Raw genomic sequence first — 25,795 nt, forward strand, 5'->3', positions numbered from 1 at the left:
CCTGTGTCGTATCCATTATGATGGCAAAAAACGGTGACGCTCTAATTTGTTCTAGTAGATGGGTTTCGAGTTTGGTCCCCAAGCTCTCAATCATTTCATTTTGAATTGTTGCACTCAGATATCTTGTAGATCCTAAAAACATAAAAAAACACAATTTCAAAAAAGTCCTGATATTAAACAGTTAATAATTATAAACAAAATAAAACGATAAAAAAAACTTAGAAATAATTATTATTACCTTTGGGCATATCCAAAACTTGCCACAAAATGTGATCATATCGGGCGACAAGCTCTACAAAGGACAGAAAATTTCCGTGGCATCCTTTCTGACTTAAGTCTCCTTGATGTCCTCTCAAAGCCAAAGAACTCTTTGCTAGGGTAAGTATGATATCGGATAACCTTTGAGGAACCATTTTCCAAAATGATGCTTCTTTGCGAATTTCATTTTCAAGTTCCTTGTCGATAGTATTAGTATCGTTTTTTTCCCTCCAAAATTCATACACAGCAAATGCTTCCGAATGGCCACTCGAACAACTGTGTTGTTTAATTCTTTCTGATAAATGCTTCCAATCTCGAATTCCCGTACACCAAACATTATTCCTTTGTGAAGCAAATAACCAGCAGGGTTGACAATAGGCAGCGTCTAGTATTTTGGAATAACACAACTAAAAACGATTAACTGGCCCATATTTAGAACACGAAACGAAGTACGATTTTGAAAACATCTATTGTTCTGGTTGATGTCTGTTGGAAAAGGTCCTGAAGACTGTAAGGGCCCCATATCAAGAATATGACGTTTTTCGTTATCACTTAATATCTTGTTCGTGAAGTTTCCCAAGTTATAAGAAGTTTTGTCGTACACATTTTCGAAAAATGTAGAGCTCTGTGGTTCCTCCAAACCCTCCGTTCTTATGTGTGTCATGCAAACATCATCCACGTTCACATGATCGGCGGCGGAGGTATCTCCAACTGCAATAATTGTCGAATCTTCTTCAGTAGGCTTCTCAACCAACACTGCAGTTACCACACTATTTGAGTCACTGTCAATAGAAATATTTTGGCCAGAAGTACTTGCAGAAGGCTGACTAAAAAACTTGTCAATTTTGGTCAATTTTTGTTTACTATCTTCTCTTTCTTGGCGTTGTTTGCGTTTAAATGCACCATTGGGTTTCTTCTTTTTATCCATAATTTTAGTTTCTAATTTATTTAAACAATACAATATTAGATTGTGCTCGAGTAGGTAGGTACTCACTGTTCACTGACGACGTTAAAAGTAAAATAAAAGGAAAGAGAAACACAATGATAAGCTACAAGTGTCGTTGGGGAATCCCCGGAAAAAAATTATCACCGTTAGTGTTACCACATTTAACGGTGGAGACTGTAATGGTTGGCAACAGTTTGGCGACCTTTTAAGGCGCACTTGGTGCATTTTGTCATCCCGTCGGAGGGATGCGAGAGAAAGAAAGGTAGATGAATGTTTGATATAATCGGGAGAGGGTCTCCCTTGGTATTCTAAGAGCTGGAAGCTCTTACTGGAAAACAATGCCGATTTCTTTTGTTTTTAAATAAAGTTAAGTTTTATTGTTTTAAAAATCTGGTCTGCTTATTTATTGGAAAGGAAAGGCATTACAGAGACCATGAACGATGTCCTGCCCGCGGACCTGAATTAATGTACCTACTACACGTGACTTGCATTTTTTCACGATAATTCGCGTTATACAATGAGCTGTAGTCGAAATCTATAGATTCGACACAATTTATTGACTTAACGGACATCAATATGAGTGGTAAAATCAAATAAAATTGAACCACTATATTGACCAGTACAAAAAAGTTTATTGACAGTAGCTTACTTACTTCTGATACAGCATTAAATTTTTAACCGTTCTCGAAAAAAAAAATCTTAACTCGAATTCACGATAAAACGCACATCGATAAATAATAAAACGCACATATCACTATCCGTCAAATTGAAAACACTGCCAACCTACAGAAAGAATTTAGGGGAATTCCCTAGGCATAACTTTTGAATTTCTCTCAACTGAGTTGACATGCTTAAAGTGGGGTTGCAACCTGTCATATTTATTTTGAAAATGGGAGAAATTTCCAAAAGTTCAGTTCGATCGAGATTTCTGGTAAGGATTCGAGGGCCCCCTGAGCTTGAGGGCCCCGGGGCACTGCCCCGCCTAGCCCCTAGGTAGCTACGCCACTGCTCTGGGGGTATACTGATCCAGGAGTTTCCTTGTCTTCTGGATTGGTTCAAAATTACAAGGCTACGGAGTTGAAAGTTAGTAGTCGTAAACCCATGAAATTGGGTCGGCTGTTCAACGACGGTTATAAAATAAAATAAAATCACATAGTCGCCTTGGTGAATGTCCGAAATATTTATTACATCCGATTTGATATTAATTTATTCGTCGATATAATTACATTTATTCGATATTTAAATACTTACTGACGATAGATTACATTTATTTGATATTTTAATACCTACTGACGATAGATTGCATTTATTCGATATTTTAATACTTACTGACGATAGATTAGAAGAAACATCAGTGTTTGGAGTATTGGTCAAATGCATACCGGGCAGTAGCACTTGACCTTAAAAGAACATCAGTGTAGGATATACCGGTCAATGGCACTTAACTAGACCTTTGGTAAATATCCGAAATATATACTAGGTCTAGTTAAGTGCCACTGCCCTGTATATATTTGCCCGGCATACCCTACACTGATGTTTTTTTAAGATCAAGAGCCACTGCTCGGTATACACTACACTGATGTTTTTTTAAGGTCAAGTGTCATTGCCCGGTGTACCCTACACTGATGTTTTTTTAAGGTTCAGTGCCACTGCCCGATCTACATTTTCCCGGTATACCCTACACTGATGTTTTTTTAGGGTCAAGTGCCACTGCCCGGTATACATTTGCCCGATACTCCAAACACTGATGTTTCTTCTAATCTATCGTCAGTAAATATTAAAATATCGAATAAATGTAATTATATCGACGAATAAACTAATATCAAATCGAATGTAATAAATATTTCGGACATTCACCAAAGCGACTATGTGATTGTCAACATTCACCCGTGAAAGTCAGCAACCACCGATTTCGGTCATTCACAGTAATATGCACATCATTTACATAATAACCTCCTCAGAACGCTTATTTCATACTTTGCCTAAATAGCATTTGGCATTCCATAGAATGCCTAGGCATTGTAGAATGCCTGGGCATTGTATACAATGCCTAGACTAAGTATGTAATAATTCTTACATTTCATACTTTGCCGGTAACATTTATATATCCAAGCGAAACAGTTATTCATCACTGAAATTTTCTTAATTTACAAAATCAATTATTGATAAATTTTTAAATATGAATGAAAAAGAAATATTTTTCGATTTATTTATTTCGAATTTCAAATTTTTGTACAAATATAATTCCGACAATTTAAGAGATTTTTTTACAAACTGTTGAGAGTATTTTTTATAATTAAAAAATACCAAAAAAACTTTTTTTTGCTCGTAATTAGAGCGTCAGAAAAAAGTATATAAAAGGGCCACAGATGTTCCCTCTGCGTCAGAGGGTTAAAAATTAATCCTATAATACAGTGTTTCCGAAAGTGTGGGACGCGTACCCCCAGGGGTACGGGAACAGTTTAGCGGGGTAAGTGTTCTTATGCGAAATATCTTACAATAAACGAAAATTTCAAAAAAATTTATTTAAAAACAAAGCTAGCCATAAAAATTTACAATTGTGTATTTTTCTATTGGCTATTTTTGCAGAGTTAACGGTTAATAATTAGTGGTGTCAACAGCCAGTTGTGATTTTTAACTTTTGTGCAATTATTTTATAGCAAAGGTTTGCAATAAATTCTACTTATTTTGATTTTTTTATAAAATATAATTTTTATCCGTAACATAGAATATGGATCGCTGGTTAGTATCTACAAAACTTTGTACCAAAAAAGAAACATGCTTTTTAAAAAAATACTTTCATTTTTTTTATTAGTGGCACATAGCGTTACGAAAAATTTAGAAAGGGTACACAAAAGTCAAAAGTTTGGGAAACACTGCTATAATACATGAAAATAAGATCATTAGATCAAACATTATTAAAAGTGTTAGCTTTTTTTATTTTGCGCACTGCACAACTGCAAATTATTCTACAATATTTGTTAATGATGACTTATTCAATTAATTAAATGATCTAGATCTTTATTTATATAATAAAAGCGTGTTACTACGTGTCTGTTATTATGAGTAGTTTGTAAATACCGGTCAAAAAGCTTAATTTTAAGAAAACATAAGTTGTATGCTTATAACAAGTTAAATATCATTAGTTTTTCACTATCGAACAAATTTTTTCTTTTTGGGAAATGATTTTTTTGTTGCTTAAGTGAAAAATATTATACAAAAAAAGGGCAAAAATGGAAAATATATTCACTTATTTCTGACATGAAGACAAAGAAGTGAAAAACGATCGTCATTTCACCTAACTTTCTTCTCTTTTTACGACGAATCCATTTTTACATTAATTAAATTATGTTTAGTTTGTGTAAAAGTCACGTTTCACTTCACCTCTTTTGTTTAATTTAATTTGTTTCCTTACATTCACGTCTGGCGAGTTTTGAAAATGAGCGACTATTTTTGAAGCACTTGAAACATGTCGACTGTTTTTTTATATGCTGAAAACATGTCGACATATTTACGATGTAAAGGAAATTTTCAATCAGGTAAATTAGCTTAAATATTTTACAGTATTGGTTTAAATTTGTATGGATTTCAATGCAGATTACTTACCTATACATTAATACAAATTTAAAGGTTGCGCGATATTCTATGTATTTTTTAAGAATACAATTTCCACAAGTTGCGGATGTGACATAAAAAGGACATTGATTTTACTTATCAAACAGTACAAAAACTGAAATTTCTGTGAATTATAACAACTGTGTAAAATACTTTTTTTTTCTTCATTTATGTTAGACAATGTTTTAATAAGTATCCTATGAAAAATGCTATAATATAACAAAATCAGACATGTATATATATGAAAAACATTGATTTTTTGTTTTGTTTAAATTTCAATCGTTGAAATTTAAACAGCCTTTCAATTTATTTTCATTATCATATGTCGCTTACAAAATTTTTTTTCCGCAGAACCAAAAATTTATCTATTCCAACTGAATTAATAAACAACTGAGCACAATGTCACATGCTCAAATGAGGCTAATTTTGATTTATTAACCAGGGTTCACACAGCTAAATCAAAAGGTATAGTTACGGTTGCCATCTACATGCTCTTCAGTTAATAATTTTTACATAAATTTAGTCACTTATTTGTTTAGTTTACTTTTGTGTTCAATTTAAAATGAAGTCGCGTGTGCGACTTAAAATAAGTATCATGCCTACAACAGGAATATGTCACACTCGGAACGTTTAATATAATTAAAATCTTAAATATTTTTTTTGGGTCTGTAATTCAAAGTATTTTAAAACTATTTTTGAACACAAAGTTTTAAAACTTTAACTAAAAGAACTTTTTTTTTTATGGAGACATAAATGTAGCTTTTTGTTGCATGTGTAACAATAATTAAGAGTAAAATTAAATATGCTTACCTTTTGAAAGAAAGATTAGTGAACAAGGGCAAGAACTCTAAATAGCTGTCAGATTATATATATATATAAATTTAAAGTGTTTTAGAATTATCTGTTGAGTTGTACGAAACCATAAAACAAAGATTTTTGGTGCAGTTTTTCACACAAAGATAGTGCCACTTTATAAATTAAGATAAGAAAGTTTATGAAATTTTTTTTATTCTTATTCATTAAAATATGAATCCATAAACAATTTTACAGTTAATGTGCAAAATTTCAATCATATTTAAAGAAGTTTAAATTTACATCATATCCACTTTTTTATGGTTTGAGTGCTTCGCCCTTTCTGCATATACCACAAGCACGTATGGACGACTAGTAGCTAAGTTGTATTCCTCTTTACAAAAAAAATTTCATCAGTTATTTTTAGGAAACCAGCCTCACACTTTAAATAAATGTACCCTTTTTTGATCACATGTCTACCTTGCTTTTTATTTCTCTTCATGATAATTGATCATTTTGAAATCAACATTCAGTGTTATTGACGATATCAAAAGCTATTGAACAGTATTAACACGCACTTATACTATATTTACATTCGCTTTGCAGACTTTAAGGACTTAATAGTAGAATACAAATCTACCATAAACATGTCTACTGCTCACAAATCTAAATCTCGAAACTAATGGAATGAAAGCGAAAATAACCATACGCTTGTTCGAATAAAAACACAAAATGCAGCTAGTCATTAACTTTGTTACCTAATATGAATGTTTGCAACTAACTGTTCCATTGGATAACTATATTCTAAGGTAGTGCAATTGATTGAAAAAAAAATTGTCATACAGTCGGACTTAACGAACTTCCATTTTGCGAATTTTTTCGAGGAACCAAGAACATATTGGAAATTTCTTCGTAAAATAATTTCCCAATAGCGAAGTGAATTTTCTATTTACGAATTTTGAAATCCACTTTCCTTATTTTCCAAAATATTTCTGAATATTTTAAACTTGCTAATGCATTTTATGGGGGAAATGAACTTGAATTAATTTTTGAAGCCATTTCACTTTTAGGGAAAGCAGTAAAATCCCCTTCCTTTTTGTTTGCCTTTCAAATGAAAAACTCTGACAAAATTAATGGATTTTATCAGTAGCAATTAAATTTAAGAACAGATGCGGTAATGTATGCTTAAAATTATTTTTATAATAAATGCAGCTATAATTTTATACATAAATGCAGCTTTTTTTATTTGAAAATGTATATAGCATGATAGTGTAACACTGGATAATGTTTTACTCTATTCTTGCTTTCCAAGCAGATTTCTCTGACCACTAAGATTTATAAAATAAACAGTAGATACTAGATAAAGGTGTATCAATTGCTATTTTAATTATGCCTAGTGATCATGAATTTAAAACCTGTTTTGTATTGTTTCAATATTTCAAAAGGTGATTTTCTGTTTGACGAATTTTTCATATAACGAACTTATTATCGGGATTTAGCGACTTTGTTAAATAGAGGTAAGACTGTATTTCGAAAATGCACAATTACTAAACTTCGCGTATTAAAGCAAAGCCATACATTTCTCACTAGTTAAAATAAAATCCAACCTATCTCTTTCTCACCCCCCCCCTTGAAGCATGAATACTTACAGCCAATAAACTTATTAATTTTGTGTATTCTTTTGCAGGGGAGATATAGGACAGAGCTCAGAATTAAAGAAATGACAAATGAAACTGAAGTAGCTTGCTTCAAAATTTTCACAGAACTTGATTAGAAAAATTTTTTGTGGATATTACGTAACTGCTCACAATGCATTTAATCCATCTTTTTTGTGTTTAATCCCATAATGCCTTTATGCATCACTTTTACTTTTCATGGAAAAAAAAACAAAGCTTGAAATCGTTTCATTTATTGGAAATTGCATTTTATATAACGATTTTTCTTTCAAAAACAATAAATGAAATCTAAAACAAAAGAAAGATGCATTATATGTGTGAGATTTTTATTCATTCATTGACAAAAACTAAACTCAAAATTTCAGTTTAAACAGTTCATATAAATGTATTGTTACATTACTATATACAAAAAAAAAATCACTCAGTTCAGTTTTTTTAAAGGAAACTAATATCAGCCTTTTTTGATCTCATTTGCCGGAGAACCATGCTATGTCTAGCTGATGAATTCCTTACACTTGAGGTTGAAGCAGTACTGTCATCAAGAAGCAATTGTGATTGATTTGCAGCATCTGGCGATGATTCCCTAAAACTAAGTAAAAGACGAAAATTAATAATAATCATACAATTTTATAAAAGAGTAGTTTACTCTGGAAAATATGTTTTCTTTTTTCTTAAAAGTTGCCTTAATTCCAAAAAATGATATTCCCCAAGTTTTATGAATAGGAAAAATATCTAAGCATTTAAATTTTGCTCCTTACAGTCTACGGTATTCAGAAAACTTTAAAAGCATAATTTCTGAAGCAATATTTTTCAAGTTTGCTGAATTCACACATATAAATCTTTGATCATTAACTCCAACAAGAAGAAAAAAATCAAACATATTTCTCGTGCCATTTGCATACATAATTGAAAATTTTTATTAATTCTTCTTATAACTTAAATACTGTATACGATGCTGATTCAACTGTACAATGACATAAAACAAAAGCTTCATAAAAGAAGGTTATAGCACCACAATTCTGAGTTTCCGACTATCAATGCTTAACTCCGTAGCCTTGTAATTTTAATAACCTAATCAAGAAAACAAGCTAACTTTTTCACCTCAATGGGAGGTGAACGCTCTATTCCTTGAGCAACCACGACTTTATGTAATACTTAGAAAAAATTATTTTTAAAATTCCCTAAATAATAAAATAGGTTTTTGAGTTTTAATTTACTCTATTATGCTTCTTTTCTAACAGCAGGAGAGGAATATTTTTTTAAAATTAAAAAAAATAATAGATAAATATGACTTAATCTCACAACTAGTTTTAGGAGTAGTTGATTTAAAGAGCAGACATTACTAAAACAGATCAGAAGAGTTAATATGCTGCAGGGATGAGAGTGGTCAGAAAGTAAAAAAGAGGAAATCTAAGAATGAATATATGTATCCAAAAGTTTGACAAAAAAAAGTGCGATTTTTAAACTTGTAAACCATGCGATTATAAATCCCGATGATTAATTTTAAAATTGTATGAATATATGAATGTGAATCACATGCATAATTTTAAATTGAGGAAATGTGAATCCCGATATGAGGCTTTCAAATCACGTGAATATGAAATTCTATATCGGATTTAAAAAATGCGAAAATACAAATCATGATGCAAAATTTTTTGATCAAGTAAATACAAATCACGATGCGTAAACTTTTAAATCGCGCGAATACGAATCCCAATGTTTAATTTCTAAAGCACGTATAAATACGAAAATCGATGTTTGCTATTACAACCGATGTTTGATATCGCTACATAGGGCTTTAAAAGCGCGTAAATACAAATCGCGATATTGTATTTTTTAATTTTTTGTAAAAAAGAATCGCAATGTACGATTTTTAAATCGCCTGAATGAGAATCGCAACGTTCAACTTTTGAAAAAGGTAAATACGAAAATCGATGTTTGATGATAAAATCACGATTTTAAAAATGCATAAATACAAAACGCAATATTGGATTTTTAAATCTTGTAAATAAGAATAATAATGTACGATATTTAAATCAGATAAATAAGAAAATATGCACCTTTTAAATCAGATAAATATGGAAATCGATGATTGATATTAAAATTGTGTGAATAAGAATCGAGATATTTGCAGAGTCTGCATTACGATGTCTAAAAGGCTGGTTTGTATTGTTTTTGTTTAGACATAATAAATAAAAATTTTCAAAATCCGCCTCTATTTTTTTTTTCGTTTGCTTTCACACCAGAAAACAAGAAGCAGCGACGTCTGAATTACGAAAATATGTGCTATCTGGCAAGACGGATAAAAATACAGAATATCTTATTTTCTGTGCATAAAATCGGAGAATATAGCTAAATTAAGTAAAAATGCGGAAGGGTCAGCTGCTAGGATGTAGTTTGAATTTTCTGTTTACTTTTGAAAATCGTAAATACATTTAATTCTTTCATTTCAACGACTGAATTTATTAAAAAAGGGGAATATTTATAAAACATTTTTTTTTAAAAACTCCGAAACATTTAGAGAATTGCAAGTTTTTGATTAAAAAAAAAAGGCTGAAATTCGAGTGACAAAAGCAAAAAAATCTCCTCCCTGTATGAAGGTCAACCAGTTTTATCCCAAGGAAATGATTTTTAGAGAAACTTCAGAGGGAAGAATGAGGACTTCAATACTTTCGTTCTGCGGAAAATTAAATTCCCCATAATATATTTTAACTTGTGCAAAAAAAAAAAAATCTGCGGAAATTAGCAAGAAAAAAAATGGAAAAATCTGGAGGAAAAAAAAAAGCGGAAATCTGCAGAAGAATCACATCCCTGATGCAGAAACTAAAAGGATTCGTAAAGTTAACTCCTTAAATGACACAAATGATAATCTACTTAATGCTATAGCATTCATTATCACCAGGGCAAGGATGTTGATGACTTAAAAATGACAACAGCAAAAATGCGTCTAAAAATCATGAGAATAACTTTGAAATAAAAAAGAATGCCATTAAAAATTTTAGAAAAAGTGTCTAACGATAACTTGTTAAACAGTAGACTCTTGATATCTCGAAAATGTGCGATAAAAATATTTTTCTCCTTGGCATTATATAGCCACGTAATGTTAATTTGAATTCCTAAATAGAAGGATTTCTTCTCAAAACCTTACCATGTTGAACTTTTTTCAAAATAGAAAATGAATTTTTTTGGAAAAATCACAATGTAAATTCATTGTAAACCAATTCTTTTCTATTTAATGCATTATTGTTCTTGTCTTACTTCGAAAAATAAAATTATCATTGTTGTATTTAGACTTATAGTCAACTACCATTACATATGTATTTAATAGTAGTTATTCTTATATTTCATGACTCTAGTTTTTTGAATAATATTTCAGAATATGTTTTTTTACTTTTTAGAGCATATTTAGTTCTGAACTGGAAAACTCGCTATACCTAAAAAAAAATTTAGTACCCCTTCAGCTTTGAGACATTGAGAGTATACTGGTATTAACAAAATTATAAAATGTAACTTTTACATATAGATTTAATAAACAATAAGGTAATAATCAGAATAAATATGTAATAATGAATAAAATAAAATGTACATAAATACCTGATAAAGATAATTAAGGATTTATTAAATTTTAAATACTATCTTCAATAACATCAAAATTGTATCGTATCAAATGCTTTTTTTGATATTCCAAGTTTGAAACCTTCCCTATTGTTGAGAAGTAAATTCTTATGTATTGGAAAAAACAGTTCAACATCATTTGTAATTGGATCATATTGAAAATAGCAAGATTAAATACAAAATTCACACTAACTAATAAAGAAAAATATCACTTCCTAAACAAAATGCTGCTTTAAATAATGACAAAAAAAATCTATCATGAATATTTTATCCCTTAATATTACTTATTTTAAAATGTATATTTTTTAAAAAATAATTTAAAATTTAGACCATCTTTTTATTTTTGTTACTAATCCAAACAAATTAATAGTAGATAAATAAGAAGTTAAGGAATCTGATTATAAAGGTGCATATGAATGAAAAAATTTTTACATTATAAGCAATGTTATTTTTCCTGAATATTTTCTTTCTTTTCTCATATTTGGATTGATATGATAATAAAAAGTTATGATATAAATAAAATATTAAACTATATTATACTTCTAGCATAAAAATTGATATATTTGAATAAAGTTAATCAGAATGCAAAAAAAACAAAAACAAAAAAAAACTAACTTACTTTCCAACTATAGAAGTTTTTTTCCTTGAAGAGCCTTTAACTGCTTGTTTCTTAGTACTTCTTTTTGTTTTTGTCTGTAAAGTCTTTTCTTGCATTATTCCTTCCAAAATAGGGTCCATGGGAGGCTTTCTTACAGAAGTTGAGAAAGAAGTTTCTGATATGACTGAGGAAAATGAGCTTCCCATTGTTTCATCCAATGTTTTCTGTCTCAGCCTTCCTCTGGTTAAAGGTGGCGAGAACATGAAGGACGGTAAAGGTCTCGGCTGCTCGGGGGTTTGCGAAAGAGCTTCCAAAACTAAAAAAACAAGATAAATAAAAAAATTTTGTAAAAAGAGTGAAGTAGCAGTCACAATATCAAAATTTAAAGAGATTGCAAAGATAATAGATGAAGCTTGAACACTTCACTAAAAACCATACCTAACTACAGGAAAAGGAAGGAAAACAAATCCAATAGAGTTTATAAAATAATATAAATTTCCCGCTAACTACAGTTTAATAATTAAAATATTTCAGACAGCAGGTATTTCAGGGATTTTTCATAGTCAATAAAAAACAATACAAAAACTATTTCAAAATAAGTGTAAAATTATAATCGATTTCAAAATAAATAACTGTAAGATTTAAATTGGTTGCAATATTTTGCATTTAAAATTGACATTTAATGGACAAGAAAATAAAATGTTTTTATTATATTTATATTTTTTAATTCATTATTTTGAACAATAACAAATATTTAATTTACTTTAATGAAAAAGTTACAATATATTTCATAATTAATTAAAAAAATTGAAAATTTCCAATAAAAAAAATTAAATAGTTCAGAATTTTTTATTTTAAGGGAAAAAGATTCTTTAAACTGACAACTATAAATGAGACTTATAATTCATTATCTAACACTATTACTCACTTAAATGCTTTAATAATAAGTGAGTAATAGTGCTTAAGTAATAAATTGAGTATGAAAATTTATTTGATAGAGGTTTCTTTTCTAAATTTCCCAAATTTTTCTGAATCATATAAAAATATACAAAAAGTAGGGCGATTTTAAACTGAACCAAAAAGTGTGATAAACGAGAGAGATTCAGTAGTAAGCTATGTGAGACCCTTCCTAGAAGAAACAGCTTATCTCAAAATTGCCAGGGGCTTACAAATCTCAACTGATCGATTGCTACAGTTCCCAAAAAATCCAATCTGGCATCCAAGATTTTAGCAAAATTAAACATGAAAGCAAAGAGCTATTACAATACTTTCTATTTCATAACAGGCAGTCTCCAAAAAATTACTACTTACATACAAGTTTTCTAAACTTGTATTCTGAAAGTAAAGATATGATAAAAGGTTGGCAAAAAAAAAAGAAAAAAAAAAGAAGCCAGTTACAAATAAATATATATATTTTTTTTTCATAAAAAAACTGATAGGAACATAAAACTGTTTATAAAATAAAATGGCCAGATTGCATGTTTTATGGAGGAACAATCTTGCACTTTTGAAACAGTTTAGAGCAACAGCTTTTAGGTTTGAAATCACGAACAATAAGTTGGAAAAATTTTTTAAAAAAGAAAGCATATTTGAGTAAAATTTTTTTTCTTCCTGTAATTAAGTTTACCTGTAATCACACAACTATAACTACTACTATTAACCAGAACTAGTACAAATATATTCTTCACTGTACTGTAATAAATTATAGAAAAAGAAGTAACGCTACTTAATGCACATGTTGAAAACTATCCCATATTTTTTAACAAAAATATGTTTAGCTTAGGTCTTGAAAAAAAGGGTGGACAGAATAGAGTCTACTTCATAGATTCACACATTGTTAGCAGCTGAAAGCTATATTAGAACCCTAAATTTAAAAGAATAGATCCAACATGCCTTATACAGTAACTCTGCCACTAAAATTTGCGAAATCCAACTACATACTGACGAATGGTGTTCAAGAGATATTTTGAATAATAGGTTAAAAAAAAAAACTAGAAAATATTTTGTTGGGATGAACATTAACAAAAAGCTGTAATTGCAAAAATGAAAGGGATATTTAGAACCTATTTAAAAGTAATATAAATGACTTATGCATGCATAACTAAATTTTTCACAAAATCAAAAATTAAGATAAATAAACACATTTAATGTAAATACAGTTACAAGATTACAAAGCAAATTATTTTTAAAAAATTTATAGATACACAAAAGAGAAAAAGGGAGAACTTACAAATTTTCATCTCAGTTAATATTTACTCTTACTAAGAAAATAAAATTTATCACAGTTATTTATACTGTATGACAGTGTTTCCCAAACTTATGACTTTCGCGCACCCTTTCTAAATTTTTCGTAACGCTGTGTACCACTAATAAAAAAATGAATAGATTTTTTCTGCACAAAAATTAAAAAGCACAACTNTACTGTATGACAGTGTTTCCCAAACTTATGACTTTCGTGCACCCTTTCTAAATTTTTCGTAATGCTGTGTACCACTAATAAAAAAATGAGTGTATTTTTTACTATAAAAAAATTGCACAAAAGTTAAAAATCACAACTGAATGTTGACACCACTAATTATTAACCGTTAACTCTGCAAAAAATAGGCAATAGAAAAATACGTATTCGCAAATTTTCATGGCTAGCTCTGTTTTTCAATAAAAAATTTTGAAATTTTCGTTTGTTGCCAGATATTTTGCATAAGAATGTGTACCCCCACTAAACTGTTCCTGTACCCCTGGGTGTATGCATACCACACTTGGGAAACACTGCTGTATGAGATTAATGTGACGGTTGAGATTGGAATTTTGAAATTACATAATTTTGTATAGATTTAATTTTTATTTTGTTTTATTAACTTTCCACTTTTGGAATTTTTCCATAAGAAATTACATTTTAATGCAAACTCATAACTCATTCCAGTAAGTAAAACTTGCGACATGAAATGGTTACGATCTAATACTCTAAGAAAACTGAACTAGATTAGTAATTTATAATAAAACCCAGCTTAAATTACTTTTTTTTTTCAAGTTTTTCCTTATTTTTAAAATTTTTTATGACACTTCATGAAAAAATTGTTAAAGCTTTGGAACTCGCAGGTCATAGGTTGTGCATTTTCAATGTTTGAATTAAAACTTACCTTCAGGAGTTGCCGGAGAATGTGGTTCAGCAAATGAAAACTCTATTTTCCTTGCAATTTTACCTGAAATTTGATGCATAATTAAATTGCGCATAGAATAATACAGAAAAAAATAACACTAATTATGTTAAAAAAAATAACTAGAGGAAGAAGGTTTAGATATCTAAAAGTTTTAGATATCTAGAGATATCTAAAACTTACTCAAAAATAAATAAAGTTGTTGATCAGTTTAAAATACTGTGTAATTTATTAAATCAGATAATAAATAACTATTGCGCTACCAAATTAAAGCAAAATCTACTAAAGCTATAATTTAAATAAAAACACACTAAATATGAAAATAAGATATGCATTAATTAAATATTAATAAAACAAGTGTTCACAAAATAATTAAGTAAACCTTCATATATCTTTATGTCAATTAATTTCTTTCAATTTAAAATTTTTTACTTTGCTGCTTTAAAAAATAGATTTAATTTGATAATGTGAGAAAAAAATTTTAATAATCAATGTTTTTTAAAATTATAAATTTGTAAAAACTATTGCAATAAATTATTAATTTAATAGAAATTTTTATAAAAGTAATCTTAAAAAAATCGTCTTAAAACTAATAATTTATAAATGCAAAACTAAAACAAAATTAATGAGAATGCAGCTCATTAAAATATTCAGCTGTAAACTTTTTGAAACAAATGACATTTTCATGTTTATTATAACATATATATGATTGCTTGATTAAAAACTTCCTTCGTTTCAAGAACGTAAAAATACAAAATGCAATATTTGATTTTAGAATCACGTATATATGAATCGGGCTGCGATTTTTGGATACCCGTGAATACGAATAACGGCATTGGATTTTAAAAATGAAACATTATATTGATTTCAAAAATGTGTAAATACAAATTGCAATATTGGATTTTGATTTGAATTCTACGACTGAATACGAATCGCGATTGGCAATTCTTAAATCGTGTGAATACGATTCACAATGAGTAACTTTTAAATGCGAAAGTCGATGCATAATTATAAAATTCACATGAATATGAATTGCGATATTAGAGGATTCGAGCATAGTTTCAAATATTAAAATGATAGAAATCTGACAAAACCAAAAAAAAAAAAAAAAAAAAAAAAAAAAAAAAAAAAAAAAAAAAAAAAAAAAAAAAANAAAAAAAAAATCAAAATTGCGGAAAATTCAGGTGTATGAAAATGTCTCGTTAAGGCAATTTAGCAAAGGTTTCAAAATTTAAATTTTTGAACTTAATTCTTACTTTAAATTTTAGATTGTGATGAAAATTTCGTTGGATTATAAGTTTTGATGTGTGGAAGTCCGTGAATTAATGGTCTTGAGATACCCAGAATTCCAAAAAAACACAAACACATGCCCTGCTCCTAGTTTCTAGACCTGGAGGGAGATTTCAATACAATTTCGCTCAAGGGCTTAATATGTTTGGAGGGTAAAAATGTTTAAATAAGTAGAAGGTTGGGTAGCACCATTGCTATTTTAAAATAACCTAGTTTAAACATTCCCTCTCCTTAGGAGACATAGTATAAACAGAAAAATATACCTTTCTTTTTCTTCTTTGATTTTGTGGCACTGCTGGTTAGTGTTACATTTGCTTCTTTCTTTGCCGAAGTTAGGAAAGGCTTGTTCCTCTCTTCAGCTATAACAAAATGTTGAGAAAATTAATTGTTAAGAAAGAAGTTAAAGGGAAAAAAAACACTGAAATATTTATTAGAAGAACGAGTTTGGATATTTTACTGCTAGTGGTGCAATAAATGATCAGTTGTGAGCCAGTCTTGCTAAACATTCAGTTAGTCCAAATAATTTCCCTTTTTTTCTATTAATATAAAAACGTTCATCTATAAGGATACAATAAAAGAATTAAGGTTAAAAAGTTGAAATAGAATTATGTATGAGGTTTTGCTTAACTATGTCATGTATCAAACTTCAGTCACATAATAATATAGGCCCTACTAATATCATGCAACAAAACTCATTCTGCTGTTTATAGTTATTTTTTGTTAAACTTAGTTTTATACAATCTAAATTTACTGATATGAATATTTTTATAAAACATTTTAAATGGAAAAAAATTGCAACTACGCTGCAGAAAATTTATAATTTTTGAATCAAAATTTTTCATATATTGACAATTTATAGGTGCAACAAATATCCAAAATATTTTGCCCATATTCCAAAAATTTCTAAGGATTTCTTAAATTACGTATTTGGAAAAAACATAAAAAGTTGAAGATTACAAGAATAAATTCTTAAGAAAAGGTTTAGAATAACAAACTGACTCATTTAAGTATCAATACATATTTTTAATGATTCTTAATGTTTTAAATAAGCCAATTTTTTTATTCAAAACCTTTTTAAACATATGTGTAAATTTAGTTCCCCAGCAAAATTCGTCTCCTAAAAGTAATGACTACATTTCCAAAGTAGTTTGCAATCACTGAATTTAAAAAAAGTAATTGTTGTTAACTACATTTACAATAAAGTAATCGTTAACTACAAAAATAATGTAATTTTTCCAAGCATTGAGTGATTAATAATAACAGTTTTGTCTTCATTATTTCAATTACATATTTTGTCTGAAAATAGTTTTACATAAAGCTTATTATAAAAGCATCAATAACTTATTTACTGCTAATAATTGCAAAACTGTTTAATTAATATCGTTTTCAATATGTTTTTCATGAAATGCATAAAATAAGTAATATTACAAGATTACCTTATAATAAAAGAAGACCACTATTACTTTTAAGCCTTTAATTAGTAATGAAAATAACAACTTAATAGTAGATAATATTATTAAGAATGAATGATAAATAGATATAGAAAGCAAATACTTTTGAATAAATATAAGGTATAAATAAATAATTTGATGTTATTTTTTAATTAAGGAAACACATCAAATTTTTGATCAGTAGGAATGCGTCAACAAAATTGAAAAAACACTTTAGATCATTTTGTAACGTTTTTAATGCTCTTTTAATTTCTCTAAGAAAAAAGATGCATAGAAAATATGTTTCCATCGTTTGAAATAACATCAATATTTCATGCGTGTACATTTGGATTTGAAGTTGAGGCATGACCAAAGTGATGTCCTTGTTTCTAATGACACTTGGACAAGCCAAACTCCCAGTCATTGGACTTGTGAATTAAGTCAAGAAAGAGCACTTTCTATTTGGACAAAAGAACACAGCTAGGGTGAAAGTATATATATATATATTCCTTTTAATATATTCCTTTAATATATTTTAACACATTCCTTTTAGTATATTCCAATAAATATATTCCTTTTCTCTGACTTTTCGAGCATTTTAGTTAAATTTCCTGATTTTTTTCAGATTTATAAAATTCCCTGAATTGTTTTGTGGCCACTCTAACGTATTTCAGGGTCCACCTGGGTAATGCAATTGAAGACTATAAGCAGACATAAAAGACCGTGGTTTTGATATGAAAGTATGGCCCTAGTATGTCTAAGAAGTTCATCAATATGACAGCAGAGGTTTGATGGCATGAGCAGGCATCCAGTTCAATTGCACCACACCACACACGTTTTTTTTTAAATGGCTACTTTTTTAAAAGAAAAAATAATAAAGGAAATTGAACAAAAATTTGTGAAAATCATCAATATACATCAATTACCAATAATCATAAATTTCGAAAATTATCAATTTAGTTTACTTTTATTATTTTATTATTAGTGAAGAGAGTAATCCCAACCAAATCAAATCAATTGTTTCCACTTCACCAAACAACTATTAGTACTTTTTCAAACATTATTAGTACTTTTTCGAAGCTACATAAATTACAAAAGACTCTAGAAACCTCTATTTTACTTTAGTCACAAGAATAGAAATTTTACATATAATAAGTGCACATTTTCATCAGTACACTTATCATTGATTCTGATTATTATCCAATAAGAATAAAAAAATATCAAAAATCTCACTCAGTTCTGTTTGTGGAGCTTCAGAAGGAGCATTTGAAACCATCTCTGTTGGAGCACATGGACTGCTCACTATCTATAATACACAAGGATATTTAATAAATAAAGTAATGAAGAAAATTGGTATGGTACATTATGCAAATTAATTGGAACATAGATGATTGTAAGACAAAATTAAAAAATCTTGAAATTAAATTACCACACAATTAAATTCTTTAACAAATTTGGATTTTTGACCCTCAAAATATAAGGGATAGTCACAGTTTGGGAAATATAGTCCTAATAGTTTGGTGAAGATGGAGGTCAAAACTTTGGACCCTTTAATGATAATACATATTACTCTTTGCTTATCTCGCTGTTGCATTTCAGGAATTTTTTAAGCAAACTAAAATTTTTTTTGCAGACAATTATAAAATTTATTTATTGTTTCGTTATTTAACAACAGCAAACAAATGTGAATGTGATTTCATAAAGCAAAATACAAAATATGAACGAAATCGGTGAAATAGTTCCTAAGTTTGAATTTTGACTTCGTAATTATGTTTAAATTTTGTATTTTACTTTATAAAATTACATTCTCTAAAATGATGTAAAAATTTGTATAGCTTATCCCTTTGTAAAGTTCTTAAGTTTTATTCAAACTTTTTTTTGACTATTATTAAATAAAATAATAAAAAATAATAAATTATTAAAATATCAATTTTTTTTATTTTTTGCATAGACTTATTCTTGTATAAGCAAATTTTATAATTGCATAAAAAAAATTTCGATTTGGTGAAATTTTTTGCCAAGATATGGCGTAATACACAAAAATAAAATTAGCATTAAAGAGATCAGATCAAACTCAGAAATGCCTTCCAGACCAAACTATTGAGACTACACTTCTCAGATTGCGGATACAGAAATCATAATTTGTTGAATAAAGATATGTTCATTCAGAGAAAGTTCGTTTTTCTATTTGATTTCAAAACTTAAAATATCGTCTCCACTAATTAATTAGGATATTTGAGGTAAACCTTACGAACCATCGAGTTCTAGTAAATGAAACTCTGATCATAAGATCAGAAGTTATTCAGGGTGAATTTTTTTTTCTTTTTTTTTTGCACACGGAACATATAAAAACAATTAAAAAAATGTGGGTTCTTAATAAATTTTTCTCTGGAGTAGTTTATTATTTTTTTTTTCAGTTTATTCAACTATTTAAATAGACAATATTTATTGTCTCCAAACAATACAGTTAGAAGTATATAGATGAAAAAAATTTTTTTTTACCCTCTGGTTATTAACAGCAGCAATTCTATTTTTTGCTGTCCGAACATATTTTACAAACAGACACAAACAAAAAATAAATCATATCCGTTTTTGATAACCACTTTAAAATTAATACATTCTGTTAATTTAAATAAATCTGAAGACCTAAAATTTATATATTTAAAGAAAAAAAAATTATTATTTAATTTTTTAAACAGTAAAATTGATTGTTTTAAAATTCAATTTTCAAAACTATACATACTATCATATGGGTAACGTTTAAAGTATCCCAGTGGCTAATCTTGCACCAAATTTAATCACTTAACTAACAAAGGCAATTTAACAACTTTTGTCTAGAAAATTGATTTCATTTCAGATTTAAAAATTACCTACCTTTGCGTTTTCATTTTTAGAACTTTTGTATGGAGTATCTACAACAAAAATAAATAGAAAAGTATTAAACAAATGCTGGCAAAAAAATTAAGTTCTAATAAAAACTTTTAATATTAAACAATTTAATTACTTTTCGATAGGGTACTAGAAAATTCTTCGTATGTTTCAGCAGCAGATGCTTGCAAGAAGTCAACACCACTAGAGGTTGGACTTAATACTTCAATTTCCATATCAACTTCAGATTTGCTTTGCACGCCAGGTTTTGAAACTGTTATACTTTTCTCCCCATAGGTAGCCGAAGGTAATTCTCCAGTCTTAGAAGAAGACTGTGAAGAGAGAAATGTTTTATTTATTTTTGCTCCATCCTCTGCAGGAAATGCTTTTTTATCCTTGGATTCAACAGTAAGAGTATCCTTAAGAACAGTATCACTCATAATGGAATCAGTAACTGAAGTGGAAGTTCTGGTGGATGTACGAGTGAAAACGAATGTTCTCCGAGATGGCTTGTTTAGTGGTTCAGGTTGAAGGAAACTATCAAACACCTTAGGTTGAATTTCAGTATTTTGTGTAGACAAAGTATCAGTTGCTGTAACGTCAGCTTTAGAGCTGGTAGAAGACTTAGATCGGGTAAATACGTAGGTCTTGCGAGATGCCTTTGGTTTATTGATCTGGAAAGTTTGATTAGAGAGAGAAAAGCTAGGAACTGTTAAAGATGAATCAGGTGGGCTAAAAACAAAACTTTTACTGGAATTATGCTTATTGGAATCAATATGCTGATCGCCTTCGTTTGATAAATACTTAGGTTTTGCAAAAACAAATGTTCCACTGGGATTTTGCTCCTTTAAAGCAATATCTTGGTCATCTGACACTAAGTCATCAGATTTAGGCTTGGCAAAAACAAAGGTATTTCGAGATTTTTGAATATTTAAATCATCAGCTTTGTCATTAGATGTAGATTTTTCCATTGCACTATTTTCGGGTAAAACATTATTGGGATTATTTTCAGGAGGAACATTGACAGTTGTGTCTGTAATTGTAGTACTGGTTTCAGGTTTACTTCTTGAGAAAATAAATGTTTTGCGAGATGGTTTAAAGCTTTCAGGGCATTTAAACGGCATTGGATTTACACTTCCATATAAATTAAATGATTCGGAAGAACTTTCTTTTGATTTTGTACCAATAACACCAGAAGTATTGCTGGTAGCTATAAATGTTTTATGAATGGATGAGGTATTTGAAAGAGAGGTTGAGGTTAAAGCATGAGTAGAAGTATTACCGGACATATCAGATGGGAACAATTTCATTTTAACATTTTCATTGTCAGAATCAATAGCACTGGTTTTTGTGACATCTGATCCAGATCTTGAAAAAATAAAAGTATGTCTTGACTTTTCGGGCTTTTTCTCTTCTAAAGCATTTTTTGAACTTACAAAACTAGCAGAACTTAAATTCTGAGTTTTTTCATCTAACAAGATACTTCCAGGAGAAGAAATTGAAGAACATGGTGAATAAAATATCTCATTATCAGAGTCTTCAGCAACTATAGTATTATCTGCTAGAAAAGCAGTTGCGGAAGATTGATTGGGAGATTTATCAGGAAGAGAAGTTGATCTTTCTTGTATATTTAATGTATCATCTTTCTGCTCCCACATAATATCTATAGAAGAAAAAACTGATATAAATCACAACTTTTTGAAAGAGATTCATAATAAAAACAAATTTGCAAAAATAACCCATTAAAATGTAACAAAGGTTAAACAAAGTTAAATTGTTTTTTTATAAATCTGAAAAACTAAACTCTTAAGTCCACCTATAAAAATTTTAAAATCAATGTACAGTGTAATCTGACTTTTTAGATATTTTTTTAAAATTCCTTGAGTAAACGATTCTTCATAATTCCTGGAATATAATTCTACAATGAATAAACGATTATGTACCCTCTCCGCAAAACAGGCACTCCTATAACACGATGCAGACAATCATTTAAGCTGAAAACGTTATTTTCAAACTGGACACAATTCTTTTTAAATTTAAATTTTAACTTTTAAATTTTAACTTTCACTTTAAATTTGAAAAAATGATAATAAAAATAAATAAATAAAATATGCATCATTCCACCATTTGTTACAGCATGTAAATATGTTACCTTAGCCATAACTAAAAATATTGCAAAGCTATCACTGATAAAGAATCAATACTTGCCAACATTGGAGAATTAAAATAAGGGAGGTTTTACTAGCAACATTTTTTAGGCTATGCATAAAGCGTTTTAATACACCATGCATAATCATTTAAGTCAAAAAGAGAAATCGAAAATTGGAAATGTATAAAAGTAATTACATTTAGCGAAGTAAAAAACATATATATGAATCTTAATCTAAAGAATTTTTTTTAACCATTATTTATAATTACTTAAACTATTAACACTCAACATTACTGACAATAGCACCATCTGCTGAGGAATAAGAGAAGTAATTTAGTTATCAGCGGATATTTTACAGCCATTTTTTTAAAAAATTTCTCCAACAAATACAGAGAAATTTGAGAATATACAGGCAAACAGGAGATAGTTGAAAAATACAGGAGTCTTTGTTAAAATCAGGAGACTTAACAGGTATTAGAATTAATCTTTTTTTGTCAAGAAAAGTTGTTGATATTAATCATGTGAAATATTTCAGTCAGGCTACATCTTTTGACCTTTTCATGAGGGCAACACAAGTTGTGAGAGCCCGAAAGTTGAATTGAAGCATTAAATGTTTTCAATTTTGCATCATCACTAAAAATTCTTCAAATAAATTTGATCCAAGTACGTAACACAGCAGGGTAAAAAAAAAAAGCACAGAAATCTAGTCATGGTGATGCCCATATAATTCTAACATTTATTCAGATTTTTGACAAATGAATACAACTACATAGTGCCTTTCAAGGTAGGTACTGCCATGTGTCATTTCAAGCAAATGGAAAGGTGTTAGGGGGGATAAACAATTTATGGTGTCAGCCTTCGCAATTAGTGTACCCTTCCCGTAAAAGAAAAACTTTCCTAAACAGGCAATTTTTTTGGTTCCAAGACTGTCTGTCTAACCGCAGTTTCACTGTACATACACAATTGAACTAATTTACAATTCACTTGTTTAATCTGGGAATATCGTCCAACTTTTGAGCAAAATACATTTATTAGTGGTAACAAAATGAAGTGCAAATTTTGAAAATAAATAAAGCTCTTGGAAAACCTTATAAAAACATCTGAGCATAATAAATCCTCCTTTCAATCTTTGATATATCTATTCAAATTATTTACATGTTGAGATAGACAAAATTCTTTTAATTTCAATCTATTAAAGTATCAGTACATTATTTTTTTTTACCATTATAAAAATTATTTTCTAAAACTTTTAACTTGAATATATTTTGCCTAAAGAAAACATATTTAACCCAAAAAAATTTACGATTTCATTTAAAACGTAAGGGAATAAGTATTTTACATACAGTTAAAAGTAATAAAATTAGTTTTTTTCAAAGAAAGATTTTAACCTTCTTTAAATTGATTAAAGAAGGCAAAGAATATTACATGTAAATTCAGCAAATATTACACATAATATGCTGAAATTAGTCAGTTAATTTATGACACAATACAAATTTATATTGTATTCATTACCTTAGGAAAATTTTAATCATGAATTGAAATAAAAATTAAACTCATTGCGGCTCAAGAAATATAAATTTTGTCCCATTGCCTTCCTCTAAAAAAGGCTATACACATATGGTACAGGAAAAAAATATTTATATTCAATCTAGAGAAACCATAAACTCTAAAAGGTAGAACTTCATACAGACAGATCTGGGAATATATTATACAGTTTAATTCGAAATATTGTAGAGATTTTATACTTAACTTTTAGACTTAACTTTTTATATTTTTTTCAAAAAAAAAAAAAANAAAAAAAAAAAAAAAAAAAAAAAAAAAAAAAAAAAAAAAAAAACAGTATTGAAGGAAATTCTAAATCTATGAGATAAATACTTCGGACAATATATTCAACGGGCACAAGGTTTTATTACTTTGATTTGATGCTTCAGTTTCCAAAAGTGATGTTTCTTTTCTAAGTGGTGGGCGAACAGATATGTTTTTCCTAAATAAAAAAGAAAAATTAATTATGATAGACAAATAAATTCAAGTTTAAAAACAAAAGTTTTCATTTATTTAATAGAAAAATTTACACTGTAATGGGCTTTATAAATGTATGCATTGAAATCAGCATTAAATGCCATCATCTGTATTAAAATAAATTAATGAAATACAAATATAGACATATGCCAAGTTCCTACACTTTTTCGGAAAATTTCTTCGAGTAGTAGCCAAGTTTATGTTTATTAGTATGATTCTTGGTTTTATGAATTTGATTTAAAGTTATTTTTCACATCACAACATGTGAACGATTTAAACGCTTATATGAAAAGTCATTTTGCACTAGCTCTCACGAGGTTAAGTTTTCATAATTTAGGCAAAAAACCAAAAATATTGAAACCTAAGTAACTATTTTGAAAGTTTTTTTTGCAGGAAGGGTATATATATATATATATATACAGAGAGAGAGAGAGAGAATTTTTGACTTTGTGCAGACTATCTTTTGAGTTCATATATCATTTATACTTTAATGTACTCATAATGGTAATATATAATAAGAAGCCAAGAATTTCTTTTTATAAAAATACTTGCACATTGGTAAAACTAGAAATTTTTAAAAAAAAAACTTGGTCACATTTAAAATACTAACAATTTAGTTACCATACAGTGGGGTGAATCATGTAACACATTGAATTCTGCGTTGATCCGTGATTGAAAATCTGTGATCCGTCTCTAAAAAATATCTCATCCTCCTACCATTTTCCTGTTTTCTTTCTTCCTTCATTAGATACACTTGAAATTTATAATAGAATTTTTTTTTAAACTATATCCTTTTCAGTCTAACTGTATAAAATTATTGCGTGTTACAAATTAATTAAATAGCATTAACTTTTATTGATAATTAAAATAATTCTAAAAAGTTCATGATAATGATAATTCTACAAGTTTATGATAATGATAATTCTTTTACAAGCAACATTGGTACAGACTATAATTAAGTTTCTCAGCATCAAAATCAACATCGATATGACTTCACTGATTCTTATTTAAAATGTTCTCATGAATCCAACTATGACTCCTATATTCCACTCTATGACCTACCATTTTCTGAAGATGCTCCCCCCCCCTCATGCTTATCACATTTTGATAATTTTATAACCAGGTTTGATTAGGATAAACCATTCAATTTATTTTGGTGGACTAGAGAAGTGAAACCAAGACATGAACATTTGTAACAAAAAGGAGAATTAGACACCTTGAATTTTTCCTGCAATTTTTTCTCTAATTTTCCACATATTCTAGCTTTTATCCACCTGTCCTTGCTCTTAATATTGCCAAATAATAAAAATATATAGCCACAATTTTAGTTTAAAAAAAAGGCGGAAGCAATCGCTAGAAAATTTGGAAGATTCTGTGTATTGGG

General features: G+C 28.6%; 2 protein-coding genes across 2 annotated transcripts in view; one reads left to right on the forward strand and one right to left on the reverse strand.

The window, feature by feature from the left end:
• The window catches only part of LOC107452786 (uncharacterized), a 17,211-nt gene extending 9,269 nt beyond the window's left edge, over nt 1-7,942 (forward strand). Inside the window, exon 4 of the mRNA XM_016069365.3 lies at nt 7,299-7,942. Coding sequence (XP_015924851.2) covers nt 7,299-7,385 — 87 coding nt within the window. The 3' untranslated portion in view covers nt 7,386-7,942. The remainder of the gene's footprint in view (nt 1-7,298) is intronic.
• The window catches only part of LOC107452785 (AT hook containing transcription factor 1 homolog), a gene marked incomplete at its 5' end in the record, with an annotated part of 71,551 nt that continues 53,352 nt past the window's right edge, over nt 7,597-25,795 (reverse strand). The window contains 8 exon segments of the mRNA XM_043042445.2: nt 7,597-7,876; nt 11,522-11,816; nt 14,638-14,700; nt 16,209-16,304; nt 18,609-18,681; nt 20,250-20,287; nt 20,380-21,906; nt 24,306-24,376. Coding sequence (XP_042898379.2) covers nt 7,723-7,876; nt 11,522-11,816; nt 14,638-14,700; nt 16,209-16,304; nt 18,609-18,681; nt 20,250-20,287; nt 20,380-21,906; nt 24,306-24,376 — 2,317 coding nt within the window.

Source organism: Parasteatoda tepidariorum, chromosome 5 (assembly GCF_043381705.1).
Source record: "Parasteatoda tepidariorum isolate YZ-2023 chromosome 5, CAS_Ptep_4.0, whole genome shotgun sequence".
NCBI classification, from domain to species: Eukaryota; Metazoa; Arthropoda; class Arachnida; order Araneae; family Theridiidae; genus Parasteatoda; species Parasteatoda tepidariorum.